Source organism: Equus caballus, chromosome 13, assembly GCF_041296265.1.
Source record: "Equus caballus isolate H_3958 breed thoroughbred chromosome 13, TB-T2T, whole genome shotgun sequence".
Lineage (NCBI taxonomy): Eukaryota > Metazoa > Chordata > Mammalia > Perissodactyla > Equidae > Equus > Equus caballus.
In genome coordinates this window covers 11,483,619-11,501,192 of record NC_091696.1, presented here as the reverse complement: position 1 = coordinate 11,501,192, position 17,574 = coordinate 11,483,619, and the positions used below count along the sequence as shown (strand labels likewise).

Below are 17,574 nucleotides of genomic sequence, written 5' to 3'. Positions count from 1 at the left end.
CTGGCCTCTGCTAAGCATCCTCGAGTCTTGCTGCCTCTGACTCCCGCATCAATCGCTCTTCTCTGACTCCCCTGGCTCTTCTCTGCTTCCCGTACTCCGCTGGGGGATGGGCTCAGTGGCCCTTCGCCCCACCCTCAGCAGCAGAAGTGGCCCCTGGGAATCTGCTTTCGCTCCAGAGTTCAGGTCGTGTTTTCCTGGCAGTTAGAGCACGAGGGGCCCATTCTTGACCACTCTGTGACTTTAAGCACAGGTGTGGGGTGAGTCCTGGCTCAGGATGCGGGACAACTCGGTCCCTTCCACTGGGGCCAGCTTGTGTCTCAGGAAAGCCTCCTGGCCCTGTCTGGCCACGAATGTGGGGCTACTTCCAAGGGGTCCCTTGCTGACCCCTGCCCTGCCCATCGTGTGGCCAGGGAAGAAGGTGTGTCAGGACCGTGGAAGGTGCTGTGAGGTTTAACAAGACTTGTGTGGAGGGGCCTGTGGGTAGTAAGTTCTAAACTTGCCATTTCTAAAGCCGATTGTGCCTTTGCCTTCATCACTAGGCCGGAGAAGCACGGATTTCTGAAAGCCCAGAGACCTTCAGGGTGGTGTGGGGAGCAGGGAGCAAGGCCCTGGCTTGGCCAGTCCTGGGTGTCGGTCTCGGCTCCAGCGTTCACTGGCTTCGTGTCACTTTGTGATCTCACACAGTCATCTCCATTCACCAGCCGGCTGCCTCCTACTTAGCAGATTGGTTGTGGGAGGAATAGGAAATACACACGTGAAGCGCATGGCACGCCGTAATGGTTGCTGCTCCGATCGTGTCCATCACCTGGGCTGACATCATCCCCTCAGGGTGGGAGGGAGGCCTGGGGAGAGGCAGGGCTCCAACTGCACAGCCCCCCACCCCATTGCCAGCAATCAGGGCGGGCCTGGGGGCTGGCTCCGTTCCCGTTTTCACTTCCTTAGGGGTGGAGACGGATCTGTGGGCAGGGCAGGCTGGCCACTTTCTGAGGCACTCGGCTTTGCCCGGGGAGTGCACAGGCTCTCAGCAGACCCCCAGGCCTTCCTAGTCTCTGAGGTCTAGTCTAGTCCGCTGGCTGTCGCCCTTGGAGAAATGTGGCTCGTGGAGAGCTCCCTTCAGTTCTGAAAGGCTGCCTGGGTGTAGGCAAGTAGGGGGCAGTGGCATGCTGAGCTGGGCCTCTCGACGTGGGCCAGGAGCTGGTCCTGGCAGATGGCGGGTCCTGGGGTTCATCTGGAAACTGGCCTGTAGCCACCAGGCTTTTCTAAAAGGCCCCTCGCCTCAATCTGAGTAGAGTTCCAGCTACCAGGACGGCCACCCTGAGCTGGCCTGTGCTTTGACCTGGCTTTCTCAGCACAGTGACCAGAGTCGGGGTCCTGGAAGTCTGTGGGTATGGGGCGTGTGTGGGTGTGTATTGGGAACGTGTGTATATGAGTGTGTGTGGTGTTCCTTTGCCTGTAGCTGCCATTCAGGTCATAGCAGCTAAGCTTTTACAACCACCACAGCTTTGGTTAGTATTAGGTCTCTTTTTAGATGACGGAACTGAGACTCAGAGGTGACATGATTTGGTCACAGCTTGAGAGCCAGAATCAAACCTGATGTCACCTGGTCCCAGCCTCTCTGCTCCCCTCATAACTGTTACCTGCCTTCTCTGGTCTAGAGGGAGCTGAGCTGTTGAGCCCTCAGACTTGTGAGTCTTTTCAGCCACAGGCTGTTGGCCATGAGCTTGGGTTCAGAGCAGAGGCCTTGGTCTCGGACAGAGGCCAAGCCCAGGAGCTCCCCAGAGACCTGGAGGCGGGGTGAGGCGCGCTGCCAGGGTTGCTTACCCAGGCCGCACTGGCCTCCCCGGCCCCTCCTTTCTGCTCCCCCATGGGCTTGGCTATTGTTCTCTGGTGCTGCCTGGAGAAGCCTCGGGGCCATGCTGATTCTCTCTTGCTAGCGGGGGAGTTTCTTGTCCTTGGGGTGGGTCCCGTTGGTGCAGGGTGGCCCCTCCCATCTTCAGGCACTTGTGTGCACAGAAGATGAGAGGTTTCGAGAGGAGTGGGGTGGGTGAGGCACCCTTCCTGCTGCATCTCAGCAGCTTCCCAGATCTGCTCAGCTTAGGAACCGAGTAGGTGTGTCACTGAGACCCCACAGTCCAGGCACAGGTGCAAGAAGTCTGCGGTTTATCGTGGTAGAGTCAGTGTGGCCATTGTCTGCAGTTGGCATGCACACAGATGCTTGCACAGAGTAGGCACCCGCTACATGCTCGACTTACAAAACTTCTTTTTTTCCCTGAGGGAGATTTGCCCTGAGCTAACATCTGTGCCAATCTTCCTCCACTTTATACGTGGGTCACCACCATAGCATGGGTGATGCATGGTGTAGGTCCATGCCCGTTATCTCAACCTGGGAACCCAGGCCCCTGAAGCAGAGTGTGCTGAACTTAACCACTATGCCATGGGGCCAGCCCCCAAACTTACTTTTCTTACCAAGACTTTCACACAAGAGTAGTTCGTTTTAGAAGCTGCTATTTGAGTCTTCCGTGCATCCTCCGAGGAGCCTGAGTCCAGTCTCCTGACCCAGAGTGCACAGGGTTGTGGCTCTTGAGGGTCGTGACCAGCTGCTGTCTCTGCCCCTCTTCCACCTCCAGCGGGGCTCCTGGGTCTGGGCCCCCAGTGGTGGGCTGGATAGGGCTCGTCCAGGCAGCGCTCTGGCGTGTTCTGCGCCCGGCACCAGCTCTCTCCTCCCTTGCACGCTAACCTTCGTGTCTTCGCCCCTCTAACATCCCTCCTGGCAGCTTGGACCTCTCCCTTGTCCTCCTTCCTCTCTGGCTTCAGCATCTCCAGTTAGTGTTCCTCAGGATCCTGCTTATGTTCTTCTCTCTTCTAGGAGGGACTCCAAAGCCAGAGCCAGAGCAGGTGATAAGAAACTATACTGAAGAGCTGAAAACAGCCCCGGATGAGGTGGGTGTCACAGGAGCCACGCTGCTTTGGTTTTGTTTGGAAACTAGGGGCAGCTCCAGACGAAGGATGCAGCCTGTTCTCTGCTGGAAGGACACTTCCCAAGGTGGCTCTGGGTGCCAGGTGCCAAGCTCCTGGCACTTGGGTTAACCTGTTAAGAGGCCTTAACAGGAGGAGGACTCAGCCTCTGAGACCTGGATCCCGATCTTAGGTTTGCCGCAAACGGGCTGTGATCCTGAGCAAAGCTCCTTCCGCACCCAGGCCTCTGTGTATCCTCCTCCCTGGGCCACCCTGGGGGCCAGGCTTCCTGGAGACGAGGCATGGGAGAGCCTGCCCCCATCCCCGAGGGCTGATGCTGTGTGGAAGCCAGCAGCCTTGTTCAGGGAGCGGTCCTGCCCTCTGGCTGTTGGGGGAGCTGGTTAGCGTTCCCGTAATTAATGGGGCCTGCCAGACCCCTGTCACAGCTTTGGTATGACCTGAAACTCTTTCCCAAGCCACATTTTTGGAGCTCCAGTGCCACTTTTCTCCGATTTGAATGGAAGATTCTGGAGAATCTGGAGGGGGTTAGTGGGCTGGGTCAAAGGTCAGTGGTGCCAGACAGATCTGAGGACTGTCTTCACCTGCCTCTTTCTCGTGCAAGTCAGGCATGTGAGACACACCTGGTTGGTAAAGGTTTGGGCAGAAACCTGTCCCTCCTGCCCTCTCTACTCCTGCTTCGCAGCATCACTCTCTCTGTCTCTTTGTGCTCATCCAGCCCCACTGGGCTGCTTTCTGTCCCCAGGCTCCTCCCCTCCATGCTGCGGTCTACACGGCCGTGGTCATGATGGAACCCCCTGCTTAAAAGCCGTCAGCGGGGCCGCTGACGTGTAAGATAAAGCTCCAACGCCTGAGCACAGTGATCAGAACCTTCCAGGATCTGGTCCTCTCCCACCTCATCTCCTACTCCCTCTTCTGCCATAGGCCCCTGCAGGTGTCACCAGCCTTCCCAAACTGTATGCTGGTTCATGCTCCAGAACACTCTCTTCCTTCTCCCTGGGATGCCCATTCTCGTGCTTGTCCATCTGACAAGTTCCCTTTTCCCTGGCAAAGCCCCGTGTTGAGGGCCTCCGCTCTTCTCTCCTCCTGATTTGGCTGTTCTTGCTGCCCTCTTGGCCTGTGGTTCTCTTATTACGCTGGGCCCATGCTCCACGCTGCCTGTCGTCCCCTCCGCTGCCGTGAGCCCTCTGAGGACACAGATCCCCGTGACTCTTCTGTGTCCCCAGCCTCTGGAGCAAATGACTGTCAAATTGCCTTTGACTGCAGATGAAGGGCTTTTCCTGTGAGACTCGCCTCCTCGGCTGCGGCGGGTCGTTGCTGAGCATGCCCTGTGTTTGGTCTTCCTCCAGGACTGCATCATCTGTATGGAGAAGCTCTCTGTGGTATCTGGGTACAGCGACGTGACCGACAGCAAGACCATCGGGCCCGTGGCCGTGGGCCGCTTGGCCAAGTGCAACCATGCCTTCCACCTGCTCTGCCTGCTGGCCATGTACTGCAACGGGAACAAGGTGCCCCACAGCAGGCCCCGGGTGGGGTCAGGGGCCCTGCCACAGCCCCGTCGCAGTCCCGCTGCATCTGAGCAGGACCAGCTGTCCTGTGAAGGACCCAGGCTCGGAGCAGCCCTCGCCCTGCAGCAGGATGGGGTTGACACCTGGGGGCTGAGGGTGGCAGGTGCCTGGCCTCTCTTCCTCCAGTGGAGTTTAGCCAGCGTGGACAGAGGTTGGGAGGACAGAGAGAACTGATCACGGGCAGACCTTCCCGCCTGGGGTGGCCTCTCCGTGCTCTCCCTGTGCCATCATGTACCAGCCAGGGTGCCAGCACCAACAGTTGATCAGTTGCAGGATTTTGTTCCATTTTAAACGTGATTGGACTGTGGAGGCTTCTGCTCCTAAACCTAATTGTCCTCCTTGACGCCAGTCTCTCGGTACCTCGCCTCTTTAGTGGGAATTGCATCATGAGTTTCTGGTGCAAAAGTTGCCCTTCCAAGCAGTCTGTTGGAATCGAGTTTCTGTGCGAGGAGGCTGCTGGGAGTGGGGCAGTCTGCCCGGAACCCTCTGCGACAGTGGCCGACCCGGGCCCCTGTGGGCCTCTTTCCTGTCTAGACAGCTAGACAGCGGGGTGGCTGTGCTCAGGGGCTCTCCCAGGGCCGCCAACTCAGTCTATGCTGGTCTGCCCTGTCTCAGGACGGAAGTTTACAGTGTCCTTCCTGCAAAACCATCTACGGAGAGAAAACAGGGACCCAGCCCCGGGGGAAGATGGAGGTGTTCAAGTTCCAGGTGTCCCTCCCAGGTCATGAGGACTGCGGGACAATACTCATCGTTTACAACATTCCCCATGGCATTCAGGTGAGGCAGGGAGTCGGGGTGGTGCTCCTCAGACCTTTCCAGAATCATTCGGGCGCCCTTCTTCCTGCCTCACCCCTCTCCCACCAGTCTGCCCCGGGCACTGTGAGAATGCTCATGCTGCCAAGCTGAGGCCCCCAGGAACCAGGAGGTGCTAGTGCTGGGGTTAGAGCAAGCTCTTAGGGCCGTGGAAGCAAAGAAATGGCCTTCAGCCCTTTCCTGAGCCCAGGAGGGCTTCCTGGAAGTGGAGACATCTTAGCTGGACTTGTACTGGGCAAAGGCCAAGCATATAAGCAGGAAGAACACTTGTTTTGAGGGGCTGGATAACTGGGGAGCCCATGGGCAGGACCCCTCCCAGGGGCAGTGTGAGGTGGAGAGGTGCTGGCAGTGGGGACTGATGGTTCTCGAGAGACTGGCCCAGTGCCCAGATCCATTGAGAATGGCAGGGCTGGATCTAGATGTCAGGAACAAGACAAGAACCCAAGCAGAGAGCCCCAGGGTCTCTTTAGACCTCCTGCCTTGGGCAAGTTGGGAAGATGCAGGGCAGTAGGGACCAGGAGCCGATGGGGCCCATCTGTCACAGGTGGGGATGGGGGTGGGGGGCTCCCTTTGTTTGCTTTAATCACGTACTTTCCCCTGGTTTTCTTCCACTTCTCTGTGGCTCAAAGTACAATTTAAAAACATTCTAGACAGCATTAGGGCCCCAGAGTGGGAGGGGGATTTGGAGCTGTACATGGGTGTGTCACTGTGTCGCAGAGGGTGGGAGCAAGGGCCGTCTGCTGTCCCGGCCCCCCACCCTGCCAGTGTCTCAGGGTCCCTCCCTAGCCACTTCTAGAGGGAGGAGTGGAGGGCATTGGGTGCCGGAGGACGTGCGTCATGGAGGGCCCTGCCACCCAGTCCAGAGAGCCCCGTGCCTGGAGGAGCATCCATCCCAATCTTGGACGGGTCCAGTCTCATCAGGAAAAGGGGACATTAGCAGGAGTGTCTGATGCCAGGCAGAGTGGGCGGCACGGGTTCAGGGAGGGCAGCCGTGGGTAGAAGGCCATGGTCACGGTGGGTCTTCAGGCGGTAGGATTATGAGACGGTGATTTATTTGGTCACTGGAGCGCAGGAACTGCCCCAGCCAGGAAGGCGAAGGGGCAGGCTAGGCTTGTGTGCCCTGTGCGCTGTGCCGCGGCAGGCCCTTCCTGGCCACTCTCACTCCCCAGGTCTGTGTTCCTCCTGCAGGGCCCCGAACACCCCAACCCCGGGAAGCCGTTCACCGCCAGAGGGTTTCCCCGTCAGTGTTACCTCCCGGACAACGCCCAGGGCCGCAAGGTGAGGGCCTGGCCACCGTGCCTGCGGAGGGCCCGTGGCCCGAGGGTCTCACCGCAGCTGCTCGGGTGCAGGGCAGGGTGGGGCAGGGAGGGCCCAGTCTGGTGGCCACACCAGCTCTGCCTGCGCTCACCTTACTGTGACCGGAGGAGGGCCGAGACCTGGCTGGGGTGGTAGCTGCTCCTTCCCAGGGACCCACTGTGGGGTAGACATCTTTGGGTGCCGGGTTACAGGGGGAGATGTCCCAGACTTCACAGATGCTAGAGCGGGGAGGACAGGCCGTCTTCCAGCAGGCTGTTGGGCCAGGTTATGTGTTCTTCAGTCAGGCTATTGTAATGCGACAGGAGAGACTGAGGCCACCTTAGCCTGGGTGACCACGCAGCATGTGGCGCTACCTCTGCATTGAGACCTGAGTTGGGATTTTCCAGCTCTGAGAAGGCCGGGGAAGAGCATTCCAGGCAGATGGAACAGCTAGTGCACTGGCGTTGAGGTGGGAACAGGTGGGAGAGTGTGAAGAGCCTGAGCGAGGACCGTAGCAGCCCCCGGGGTGGGGGAGTGAGGCAGCGAGGGGTGGGGAAGGCAGGCACGCCAGCAGAGGAGTGAGAGCCGCTGGGTTTAGGTTTGAAAAGGCCCCCTCCGGCTGCTGTGAGAGGATGGACTGAGGTCCCAGTGTGGAGGGCAGCAGGGCTGGGAGAGAGCAGGGAGGCCTGGATTCCGGAGGGCGGAGGGGAGGGGGCTCGTCCAGGATGCACTTGGAAGTAGGGAAGGGTCAGGATACCTGCCGGCAGCTGAGTAAAGGGCAGCCTCTCCGACGGGGAGGGCCAGGCGAGCGGTGGGGCAAGGCTTCTGGCGGTGCCCAGTGTGAGGTCCTGGGCAGTGGGTTGGCAGTTGGAGTTCAGGGGGTCAGGGTTGGAGCTGGAGACAGAGACCCCCACAGATGGAGTTTCACGCCCCAGGACTGGATGAGATCACTCAGGAGGGAGTGGAATGGAACAGAGAGGAGGACCCCCGTCCCGCAGCACCGGCAAGGTGCCTGACTCACACCTGGCGTTTGGTGGATGGCTGCTGCTGCTGTCCTGTCCCCATCGCTGGGGCACATCAAACCGGCAGCGGGGGGAAGGCAGGGCAGTGGACGTTCCCACCCTGTGGCCTCACCACCTCTGCCCTAGGGTGGAAAACAGAAGGCACGGGCCAGTGCTTGTTCACCAGGCTGCCCTCCCCCTCCCCTCTGCGGGCAGGTCCTGGAGCTGCTGAAGGTGGCCTGGAAGAGGCGACTTATCTTCACAGTAGGAACGTCCAGCACCACGGGCGAGACCGACACAGTGGTGTGGAACGAGATCCACCACAAGACAGAGATGGACCGCAATGTGACAGGCCACGGCTACCCTGACCCCAACTACCTGCAGAACGTGCTGGCCGAGCTGGCCGCCCAGGGGGTGACCGAGGACTGCCTGGAGCAGCAGTGACCACCAGCCTGCCTGGCCCCTTCCCTGCCCCGCCACACCTGCCTCTGGCACCAGCTGCTCCTCGCCCCCTGCCGGTGGGGCTGCTCCTGGGGTGGGCAGGCGGCAGGTGCCTTTGCTCAGGCTGCAGCATTGTTGGGGGCACGGGTGTGCTCCTCTGGGAGCCAGAGCTTCTCCTGCCTGCCTTTCCCCCTCCTCCTCCCCTCCTGGGCCTGGACCTGCGTGGGAAGTGGACAAGCTGGGGAGTTGTCCTCGTGGGGGCTTAAGTTGCAGCTACCTCAGTGCACGGGGCCCTCTGTCCTCAGCAGGCTGCTTCGGGGCCCTAGTGCCTGGGGCCTGGCATAGGGTGAGGAGAGACCGCCTCGTCCCCAGCCAGGGGCAGGCATGGGTTCTGGGTCAGCTTCTCATACCTCACATGTTCTGTTTGCAATAAATGCCCTATAGCCAAAGTCATCAGGCCTGGGAATGTTTGTCAGTGCAGAGGTTCTGGTTGTGTCTGTGTGTGAGTGTGCATGTGAGATCTGATGTGTGAAGGCCAGCAGGCACGTCCTGCTGCATCAGAGCAGGTAGGGACCTTACAGGCTGCCCATTCACCCCCGTCTCCCAGAGGAAGACACTGAGGCTGCGGTGAGGGCCGGAGAGCCCACAGCCCACTCCGGTCTCCTTGCACTGTGCGGTCCAGCCCCTCAGAGCCCACGGTCCCGTTGACTGCCCCAGGCTTCGGGTTTACTAACGCTTCTCCCCTGGGGTGGGTGCCACTGTCTCCATTTTACAGATGAGGAAGATGAGGTTCAAGGATGCAGTGATGGCCCAAGGTTACCAGCTAGTGCTCGAGCCGGGGCTGGAACCCGGGGCAGGGTTCATCTGACGCTGTCCTCAAAGTTCTAATTCTTCTCAACCCTCTTAGGAGGATCAGATCTTCCCAGACTTGTCTGCCAAGGGAGTGTGGTTGTGGCCTGGGGCTGGAGGGACTCACAGGGCCTGTTAGAAGTGGCCAGGGGCACTTCTGCCTTTATAAGCCCCCTTTCTGTGTAAGAAAATTCTGTTTTACGGTGTGTTTGGTATAAAGATGAATACATTATATATAAGAGCATTTTTTTTAACCTAAGTGGGGGGGCGGGTTTCCTTCCGAGTTTGAAATAAAACATTTTTGTGGGTCCCTAAGAGTATTGTGGGCCCTGGGCCCCGAGCCCACTGTGCCTCGCAGAGGAGCTGGTCCTGGGGACGGCGGGGAGACCTGGCTGGACCCCAGACCCGTCAGGTTCCACAGTGAGGCTCGCTCCGCTGGCTTAGAGCACAGGAGTCGGGGGGGCATCTGAGTGCCGCCCTGTTGGCTCCCACCCTGGGAGTGACGTGAGAATCAGAGGGGAGGAAATGTTCCCAAGTCATCTGTCTGGTAAGAGTCTAGTCTCCAGAACATATACAGAACCCTTACAGCTCAAGAAGGAAAAGGCAGATGCTCAGGTTAAAAAATGATTGAAGGACTTGACATTTCTCCAAGATAGATGGCTGACGAGCGCACAAAAAATGCTCAGCGTCCTTAGGGAAACAGATCAAACCCACAAAGTGATACCACTTCACACCCATTAGGATGGCTCTTACCAAAAAAACGAGAAATGGGGAACACTGGTGAGGATGTGGAGAAATGGGAGCCCTCATCCGCTGCTGGTGGGAATGCAAAGCAGCCGCTTCAGAGAGCACTCAGGTGGTTCCTCAAAAAGTAGTTACCGTTTGACTCAGCAGTTCCACCCTAGGTGTATATCCAAGAACTGAAAACGTGTCCACCCAAGGCTTGTATGTGAATGTTCCCGGCAACCTTACTCATAATAGCCAAAAAAGGGCCACAACCCAAGTACCCATGAGACAGTCCCTCTGGGGCTGGCCCGGTGGCGCAGTGGTTAAGTGCACACGTTCTGCTTTGGTGGCCCAGGGTTCGCCAGTTCAGATACCAGGTGCGGACATGGCACCACTCAGCAAGCCATGCTGTGGTAGGCATCCCACGTATAAAGTAGAGGAAGATGGGCACGGATGTTAGCTCAGGGCCAGGCTTCCTCAGCAAAAAGAGGAGGATTGGCAGCAGATGTTAGGGCTGATCTTCCTCCAAAAAAAAAAAAAACAAAACCCTCCACACACTGCAATATCATTCAGCCATAAAAAAGGAATGAAGCCCCAATACACGCTACAACTTGGATGAACCTTGAAAACATCCTAGAAGCCAGACAGAAAAGGCCACGTATCTTGTGAGTCCATTCATACAAAATGTCCAGAATAGGCAAATCCATAGAGGCTGACAGTAGATTAGTGGTTGCGGGGGGCAGGGAGGGATGGGAGTGACTTTTCAAGGGTATGGTGTTTCCTTTCGGAGTGATGAAAATATTCTGAAATTAGTGGTGGTGATTGCACAACCTTGTGAATATGCTAAAAACCACTGAGCCGTATACTTTAAAAGGATGGATTTTATGGTATGTAAATTACATCTTGATAAAAAAATACAAGCACGGCAGTAATGTAAGTGGGGGGCCTGTCAGCTGTCAAGGGCTCTGCAGTTCTCTGACTCTAGCTTCTTTGGACAGGGGAGCTGAGGAGTGAGGGACAATGTGGAGGGAGGGCATCAGGGCCAGGGGCTGTGATGGGGCTGGAGCCCAGCAGGTTGGGGCCGCCCTGCTCCTGGGCCTGCGCCTGCTCCCTGGGCGGGGATGGAAGTCCGGGGGAGGCTCCTGGCACCTGGGGTGCAAGAATTTCAGGCATGTGGCCCTGAGCCCGTATTCTGGAGATTGGCGTCCTCCCCAGGGCTGGGAGGTTGCATAGAGCCCAAATTCAGACTTGGGACTCTGGGGTGGCTGGGCTGGCATCTAGGGGTTCGGCGGCCTCTCCCTCAGCCCTGGCTGTGGGGCCTGGCACTGGCCTGCCCTGCACTAGATCGCTACCCAGCCCCCTCCCCGCGGTGGGCTGGCCTGGTGGGAGGGGTGGGGGGGTTCATTTACATTTTCAGGTCTTTCCAGCTCTCGGCCAGCCTGGCAGCCTGACTAACCAGCTCCTCCAGGCCCAAGGAGAGGGTGGGGGCTGCAGCAGGAGGCAGCCAGACCAGCCCCAGGCTGTGGAAGTGGAAGAAGGCCTGTGGTCAGGCGGCCATCATGGGGCTCCTCCAGAGACAGCCTCACCCTCGGCTGCTGCTCCTCGTGGTGGCGCTGGTCTGGCCCCAGCCCTGCATGAGCCTGGGTGAGTGGGGGTCCCAGGATGAATGCGCCTGGCCAGACGCTGGGGCTGGGGGACCTGCTGGAGAGATTGGACCCTGGGAGCCCATGCCCTCCGACTGGGAGAGGCAGCCCAGGGGCGGGGGTGGGGCGGCAGCCTGGGACCCTCACGCCTCTCTCCATGGCCACAGAGCTGATCCCCTACACGCCGCGGATAACAGCCTGGGACCTGGAAGGAAAGGTCACGGCCACCACGTTCTCCCTGGAGCAGCCGCGCTGTGTCCTGGACGGGCGTGCCGGTGGTGCCGACACCGTCTGGCTGGTGGTGGCCTTCAGCAATGGTGTGTCCTGGTGCAAGTCTGGGGCCTGGGGTGAGGGTGGGGCCAAGGAGAGTTGCAGGCTCCTGGGAGCCCCTCCCTCCCTCACCATCACCTTCTACAATAGGGCTGCAGTGGGAGTTGGGCTCTACCCCAGGCAGCTCTGAGAGGGTGACAAAGGGACTTGATTTGTGTCTCTGGGCCCTGAGGCATGGAGGGCCAGGACCAGAGGCCTTGGACCCAGCCAGGGGCTATGCCCTCCAGCCCCACTGTCTGTCCCTCCCTCCTGCAGCCTCCAGGGACTTCCAGAACCCGCAGACGCTGGCTGAGATCCCAGCCTCCCCACAGCTGCTGACCGATGGCCACTATATGACGCTGCCCCTGTCCCTGGACCAGCTGCCCTGCGAGGACCCCGTGGATGGCAGCAGCGCCCCCGTGCTGCGGGTGGGCAATGACCCTGGCTGCCTTGCTGACCTCCACCAGCCGCCTTACTGCAACGCCCCCCTCCCCGGCCCTGGGCCGTACAGGTGGGTCACCCTGCCCGGACCCTGGGACAGGGCCTGTGCTGGAAGAGGAGGGATTTGGGGCACCAAGCCTGCCCTCCTTAGCCTCTCCTCAGGCCCTTGTCCTGGTCCCTCCCCTACACAAGCCTCAGTTTCTTGCTCTGTGGGGTCTCACGCTGGTGCTTATCCGAGTGGGGGGGCAGGCAGAACGCAGCCTTTCCAGGGGGCCCATGAGGAGGAGGTGGACACCACAGAGCTGGCGGAGGTGGAGACCCAGCCGGGGGTGTGAGGTGGGGAAGCAAGAGAGAAACTACCACTCACTTCCACAGGTGACAAAACAGGCACAGAGCACCAAGTGGCTTGTCAAGGTCAGGGTGGAGCCAGGGTAGGAGAGCCGGTGTCCAGACCAGGGCTGCCCCCACCACAGGAGGAGGCCAGTGTCCTCAGGGGGACCAGGTCCAGCTGGGAGAACCGGCAGGGGCGCAGGGAAGGCCAGGCAAGGTGTGGGCTGGACCAGCTCCTCCACCCGCCGCCTCCCTCTGCCCTCTCCCCCAGCCCTGCCAGGTCCACCTTCCCCGCCCCGTGGCCACTCCCCAGCTTGGCCTCCAGTCTCACCTCCCGCCCCAACCCTAGCAGCCACCAGAGCCGCTCCCCTTCAGACCAGCTCCCTCGATGCTCAGAAACCCTCCAGAGCTCCCCACCCTGCTCAAAGATACAACTCTTGGCGCCCTCTATGCTCAGCCCGCCCCTGCCTGTGATCCTGGGCTCTGAGTACGCCCTGACCACACCCCTCCCTGGGCCTTTGCCCGGGGTGCCCGCCCCTACTGGGGGGCCTTCCACAGCCTCATGACTCCACACGGCCAGCGATTCTTCTCCAGGAGGCCTGGGGGCCCCAGCCCCATAAGCCACTCTGCAGCACCCCTTATGGAACATTTGGTGACTGGGGCCCCTAAACCAGACAGGGTGTCTGCTGGCAGAAGTCACCATGGCCGGAGAGGTCAGGGCTGGGCCAGTTCATGGCTGGTCCTGGTGTGCTCCCACGCTTCCCCATGGGAAAGGCCCACAGCTTGGCACAGAGAGCTGCCTGGAGCCTGGCCTCGGTGGGTGCCCTGCCTGGGGCAGTTGAGGCTCTGAGCCTCACCCTCCTCCTCTCCCCAGGGTGAAGTTCCTTCTGACGGATGCCAGGGGCTCACCCCAGGCCGAGACCAGGTGGTCCGACCCCATCGCTCTCCACCAAGGTAGTGCTGGTGGGGGAGGGGGTGTCTGGCTCCAGTCTGGCCTGTGTGGACTGGTCACCCCTACAAAATGGTCATCGTTGGCCAGTCCATCCCCCTGCTGCTATGGGACTGGGGGCCTGGAGGCAGTGTCCAAATCAGGCCCACCCCCGAAAAAGAACCTAGCGCTGGAGGGTAGGGCACCGGTCAGCCCCGTCGGCAGAGGCACCAGCTCTGTCCACCTCTAAATGTTTGCCAACCCTTGGGTGCTAGGCTCCAGCCCAGTTGTGGGCAGCAACAGCCTCTCATGGGGAGCCAGCCCCATGGCCAGCGGTCAGGAGAAGGGCCAGGGCAGAAAGGAGGCCGGGGTCAGAGTCAGGGCCATGGGTTTTGGGGGGCTTCCCTCAGCAGGACCCCAAGGGGCTAGGGATTCACCAGGCCGAGGAAACTGCATGTGGGAAGGCCAGAGTGTCTGGTGTGTGGGATGCTCAGAAGACAAACTGGAGGTCAGGGGTGGTGGTGGGGGGCCTTGTTGTCTGAAGGCCTTGAATGCCAGGCTCCAGATAGCAGGGAGCCACACGATCAGTTCTGAGGTCTGCCACCACTCTGCCTGCTATGGGCTGCGCAGTGGGCGGCGCACTCGTGGGAACAGCCCAGTGAGACCAGGGTGGAGGCCGGAGCTGTGGGTGGTCCAGGCTGGCAGAGCACAGATGCTGAGATGGACTGATGGGTGGGCTCCAGAGGCTGTCTGGGGATGTGAGCAGCCAGGCCTTGGGTGTGACATGGGTGGGGAGGTGACTGCCCTGGGGTTGAGGGGCAGCCTCTGAGCAGCCGCTGTGTGTGCAGGGAAGTCCCCAGGCTCCATCGACACGTGGCCAGGGCGGCGGAGTGGTGACATGATCATCATCACCTCCATCCTCTCTTCTCTGGCCTGCCTCCTACTCCTGGCCTTCCTGGCTGCCTCCACTGTGCGCTTGTGAGTGGTGACATCCCGTGGGCCCCTCTTCTACCCAGAACTCCTCCTCTCTCACGGGCCCCAGATCTTGGAAGCCCTTTGCGAACTCTGTGGGCTGGAGTCGGGCAGTGTCCCTTCCAGGCATGTGCAGGGACTTGCCACTGAGTGTCTCTCACCTGGGACGTCAGAGAGGTGGTGAGCAGCTCCTCTGACGACAGGTTCAGAGAAGGAGCCACCTCGCTCTGCCCCTGTCCTCCTGGGCCTTGTTTTCCTTCCAGTGAGCCCTCCGTGATGTCAGTGAACCGACACCAGGGTAGTCAGGGAGCCACCTGGAGGAGGTGTGCCTCCAGCTGGTTCTACCCGGGAGGAGAGGGCTATCAGAGGCTGCAGGGGGAGGATCTGGGAGTGGGGAGGAGGCCCTGACTTGGCAGCCGGCTCCACCCAGCAGGGACACAGCTCCCCTCCTCTCCCCATCCAGTTCCAGCCTGTGGTGGCCCGAGGAGGCCCCGGAACAGCTGCGGATCGGCTCCTTCATGGGCAAGCGCTACATGACCCACCACATCCCGCCCAGCGAGGCCGCCACCCTGCCTGTGGGCTGTGAGCCTAGCCTGGACTCCCTCCCCAGCCTCAGCCCCTAGCCTGGCCTGTGTGGCTGGGCCTGGGGCAGTGGGGGTGAGGGGCGACAGTGCACCAGGCTCCTTGCCAGCCTCTGCATCCACATGCTCCCTACCCCATCACACCCCCCCCCCCCCCAGGGCCTGGAGTCACCGATAGCAGCCCTGCCCTTGGCTTTCCCATTCCCCACCTTCTCCAGGCAATTGAAGTTGCCTTTAGGGGAGTTGAGGGGAGGGCCACGGTCCGGCTGGGCGTCCAGCCCCCTCTTCCACCTCTGCCTCTGTTCTGCCTGGCCTCCTGCGAGTGCGAGACTGGAGGTGATGTGGAGAGGCTGCCCTGACCCGAAGCTTCCAGGCCCAGGAGGACGCCTGCAGGGCCCTTCTCTGCCCTGGGCAGGGGGCTGGCCGGGCCCGTCATGGGGTGTGTGGGGTCTGAGCCACCCTCTGTCCCTGTGTCCCACCGCCCAGCGGCTGGGGCTGCAGTCAAGCCTTTAGAGGCCCCTCCATTGTCACTGGGAGTGAGCCCTTGCTGAGGGTGGCCCTCCCCGGCTGGAAGGTGGACAGAGTGTAGACGTCTGTCCATTATGACCATCCGGGCACTGCTTCCAACCCCCTTGCACACAGATGGCTCACTGCTTGTCCACTCACGCTCATCCAGTCACTCCACAAACATTTATTGAGCGCCTGCTGTATGCCACGCAGTGTTAGACATGGGACCTCAGGCACAGTCGGTCGATTCACTCTGCTCTGGGCATCAGATTACCACCGGTCCAGATGTGACCTGTTACTGCTGGGGGGCTGTCACGCCCTCAGATTGTCACATACCCTGGGGCTCACACTCCCTCAGACAACCACCCCAGTGGGCTCTCTCAGGCTTAGGAGCGCGCCCCGCCCCCTCCCCATCACCGGGGAGTTCCCGCTTCAGACGCGCCCCCGCGCATCCGTCTGCCCCAAGGCCGCTGGTGCCCGCCGTGGCCACACGGGGGAGCGAGTGCACCGCAGCCGCACGGCCCTGCGCATGCGCACTCCTCTCCACGGACCCGCAGGGCTGTTGGCCGCGGGTTCAGGTTTGGTGACCTGACGTCGCAGAGCGGATCAAGCCGGAGGGATCAGCGCTCCCGCCTGAGAGCCTCTTGTGCCGTCCAGTCCTCGCAGACGCCACGGTCTAGATGGAGAAACTGAGGCTCCGTGACCTGCCCCCGCGCTCTTCCACGGGCTGCCCACCTCGTGTCCCTGGGCGGGTCCCGGTCTCCCAGTGTGACCGGGGCTCCCAGCACTCAGACCTTCGCGGAGGGCCCGGCGGTGGCCAGTAGGGGTGCCCCGTCTTTGGAGCTAAATAAATACGGTCCGCCTCTTCCATCACCTCCGAGCGGTGCCCGCGTGGTATGGGGAGAGGAGCATTTGCGCGTGGACCCAGCCCGGCCTCACTGTGCCCAGCCGGCCCGCCACCACCCCCGGGGCTGCCCTGAGCTGTCCCCTTGATTGCTATCCCGACTTGTACTTTGGAAGAGGGGAGCCGGGGAAACCCACCCGTGTGCTGCTGGTCAGGAAGCCGGCCACTAAGGTGGATTTAGCAGGACTACCTCCCAGGCAAACGCTCCGGGGGAGTCTTTGCTTTCAAAACCGGTCAACCCCCTAGTCCCTGATGGTCTCTGCCATCCTGCCTGCACCGCCACCAGCCACAAGACCTACTCCAGGTGCAGACACAAGCAGACTCAAATGCAATCAGGAGCTCAGACCCCCACAATCCTGCATGACATCTGGCCATGGGAGCCAGCCCCTTTGGGTACCACTTTTGAAATTCTGCCACTGTGAGCCCAGGTCCCTCTTGGCATCTTGGAATCCGAGGAGAGTTAAAAGTGCCCCCCACTCTCACTGACTACCCCTGGTAGAGCCTGTCTCATACTGTCCTGTCCAGGCCTGGCTCCAACACCACACAGGAAGGCCCTCGAGGCCCGGACGCCCAGCCTGGGGCTTGCCCAGGAGGGGTATGACAAGAGGAAGAGGGGTCCACTGGCATTTGCTGGGTGAAAACATGAATGAACCCACCCTGGGCCAAAGGATCAGCCAGGACCAGAAGTTGCCCCAGGCTTTTGTGTGTCCCTGGGCCCTCTTGTGGCTTGTTCTTAGTGCCAGAATCTGTGCTGCTCCCTGGCGCAGCCCCAGTGACATCCTGTGCACGCATGCGGCTGCCTATCGCTTCTGAACGGTCCTCCGGAGGCTGAGGAGCTGCTCTCATCCAGTCGGGGGCTTGACCATTGGGTCAGGCTCTAAACAGACATCTCAACACGCTGGGCGAAGACTGAAGTGTAGCCCAGGGGCCAGGGAGGCACCCGACCCCACCTGAGGGTCAAGGGCTTTCCTAGGGAAGATTTCCAAGCTGAGCCTTCAGAGGCAAATGGAAGTTAGTCAAGCAGAGGGGTCCAGAAGGAGGGAGGAAGAGAGAGCGAGACTTGGGGAGACCAGATGTGAATAGTCTTGCCCTGCGGCAGCCCGGATGGTGCCTGGGGGTGGCAGGAGGGACTGAGGGCTGAGATGCCAGTGAGAGGGAGACCGGCCTGGTCTTCCAGGCAGATGGGACCAGCCATGAACCAGGGCAGAAGAAGGGGGTTGGAGAGGAAGAGGTGGATTCCAGAAATACTCAGGAGTGACCCGAGAAATTGAGACTTCTTCGATGTGGGAGAT

At 60.5% G+C, this 17,574-nt stretch overlaps 2 protein-coding genes across 8 annotated transcripts in view; both read left to right on the top strand.

The window, feature by feature from the left end:
* DTX2 (deltex E3 ubiquitin ligase 2) overlaps positions 1-8,545 on the top strand; it is a 34,732-nt gene extending 26,187 nt beyond the window's left edge. For all 6 annotated transcript variants that reach the window (XM_014729914.3, XM_070230817.1, XM_014729913.3 and 3 more), the window contains 5 exons: positions 2,867-2,940; positions 4,323-4,481; positions 5,157-5,318; positions 6,543-6,632; positions 7,868-8,545. In XM_014729914.3, the coding sequence (XP_014585400.3) occupies positions 2,867-2,940; positions 4,323-4,481; positions 5,157-5,318; positions 6,543-6,632; positions 7,868-8,095 (713 nt within the window). In that variant the 3' untranslated portion in view covers positions 8,096-8,545. The remainder of the gene's footprint in view (positions 1-2,866; positions 2,941-4,322; positions 4,482-5,156; positions 5,319-6,542; positions 6,633-7,867) is intronic.
* A 1,689-nt stretch (positions 8,546-10,234) lies between these two features.
* On the top strand, positions 10,235-16,251 carry UPK3B (uroplakin 3B). Of its 2 annotated transcripts, none has more exons than XM_070230818.1 (7): positions 10,235-10,332; positions 11,095-11,311; positions 11,478-11,627; positions 11,896-12,130; positions 13,265-13,344; positions 14,167-14,296; positions 14,754-16,251. In XM_070230818.1, exons 2-7 carry the CDS (start codon positions 11,227-11,229, stop codon positions 14,911-14,913), a joined length of 840 nt encoding a protein of 279 aa, XP_070086919.1. In that variant the 5' UTR covers positions 10,235-10,332; positions 11,095-11,226; the 3' UTR covers positions 14,914-16,251. The 2 variants fall into 2 exon arrangements, with proteins under 2 accessions (XP_070086919.1, XP_001916169.3); XM_001916134.6 differs by lacking the exon at positions 10,235-10,332 and adding an exon at positions 10,492-10,554.
* Positions 16,252-17,574: the final 1,323 nt, after the last annotated feature.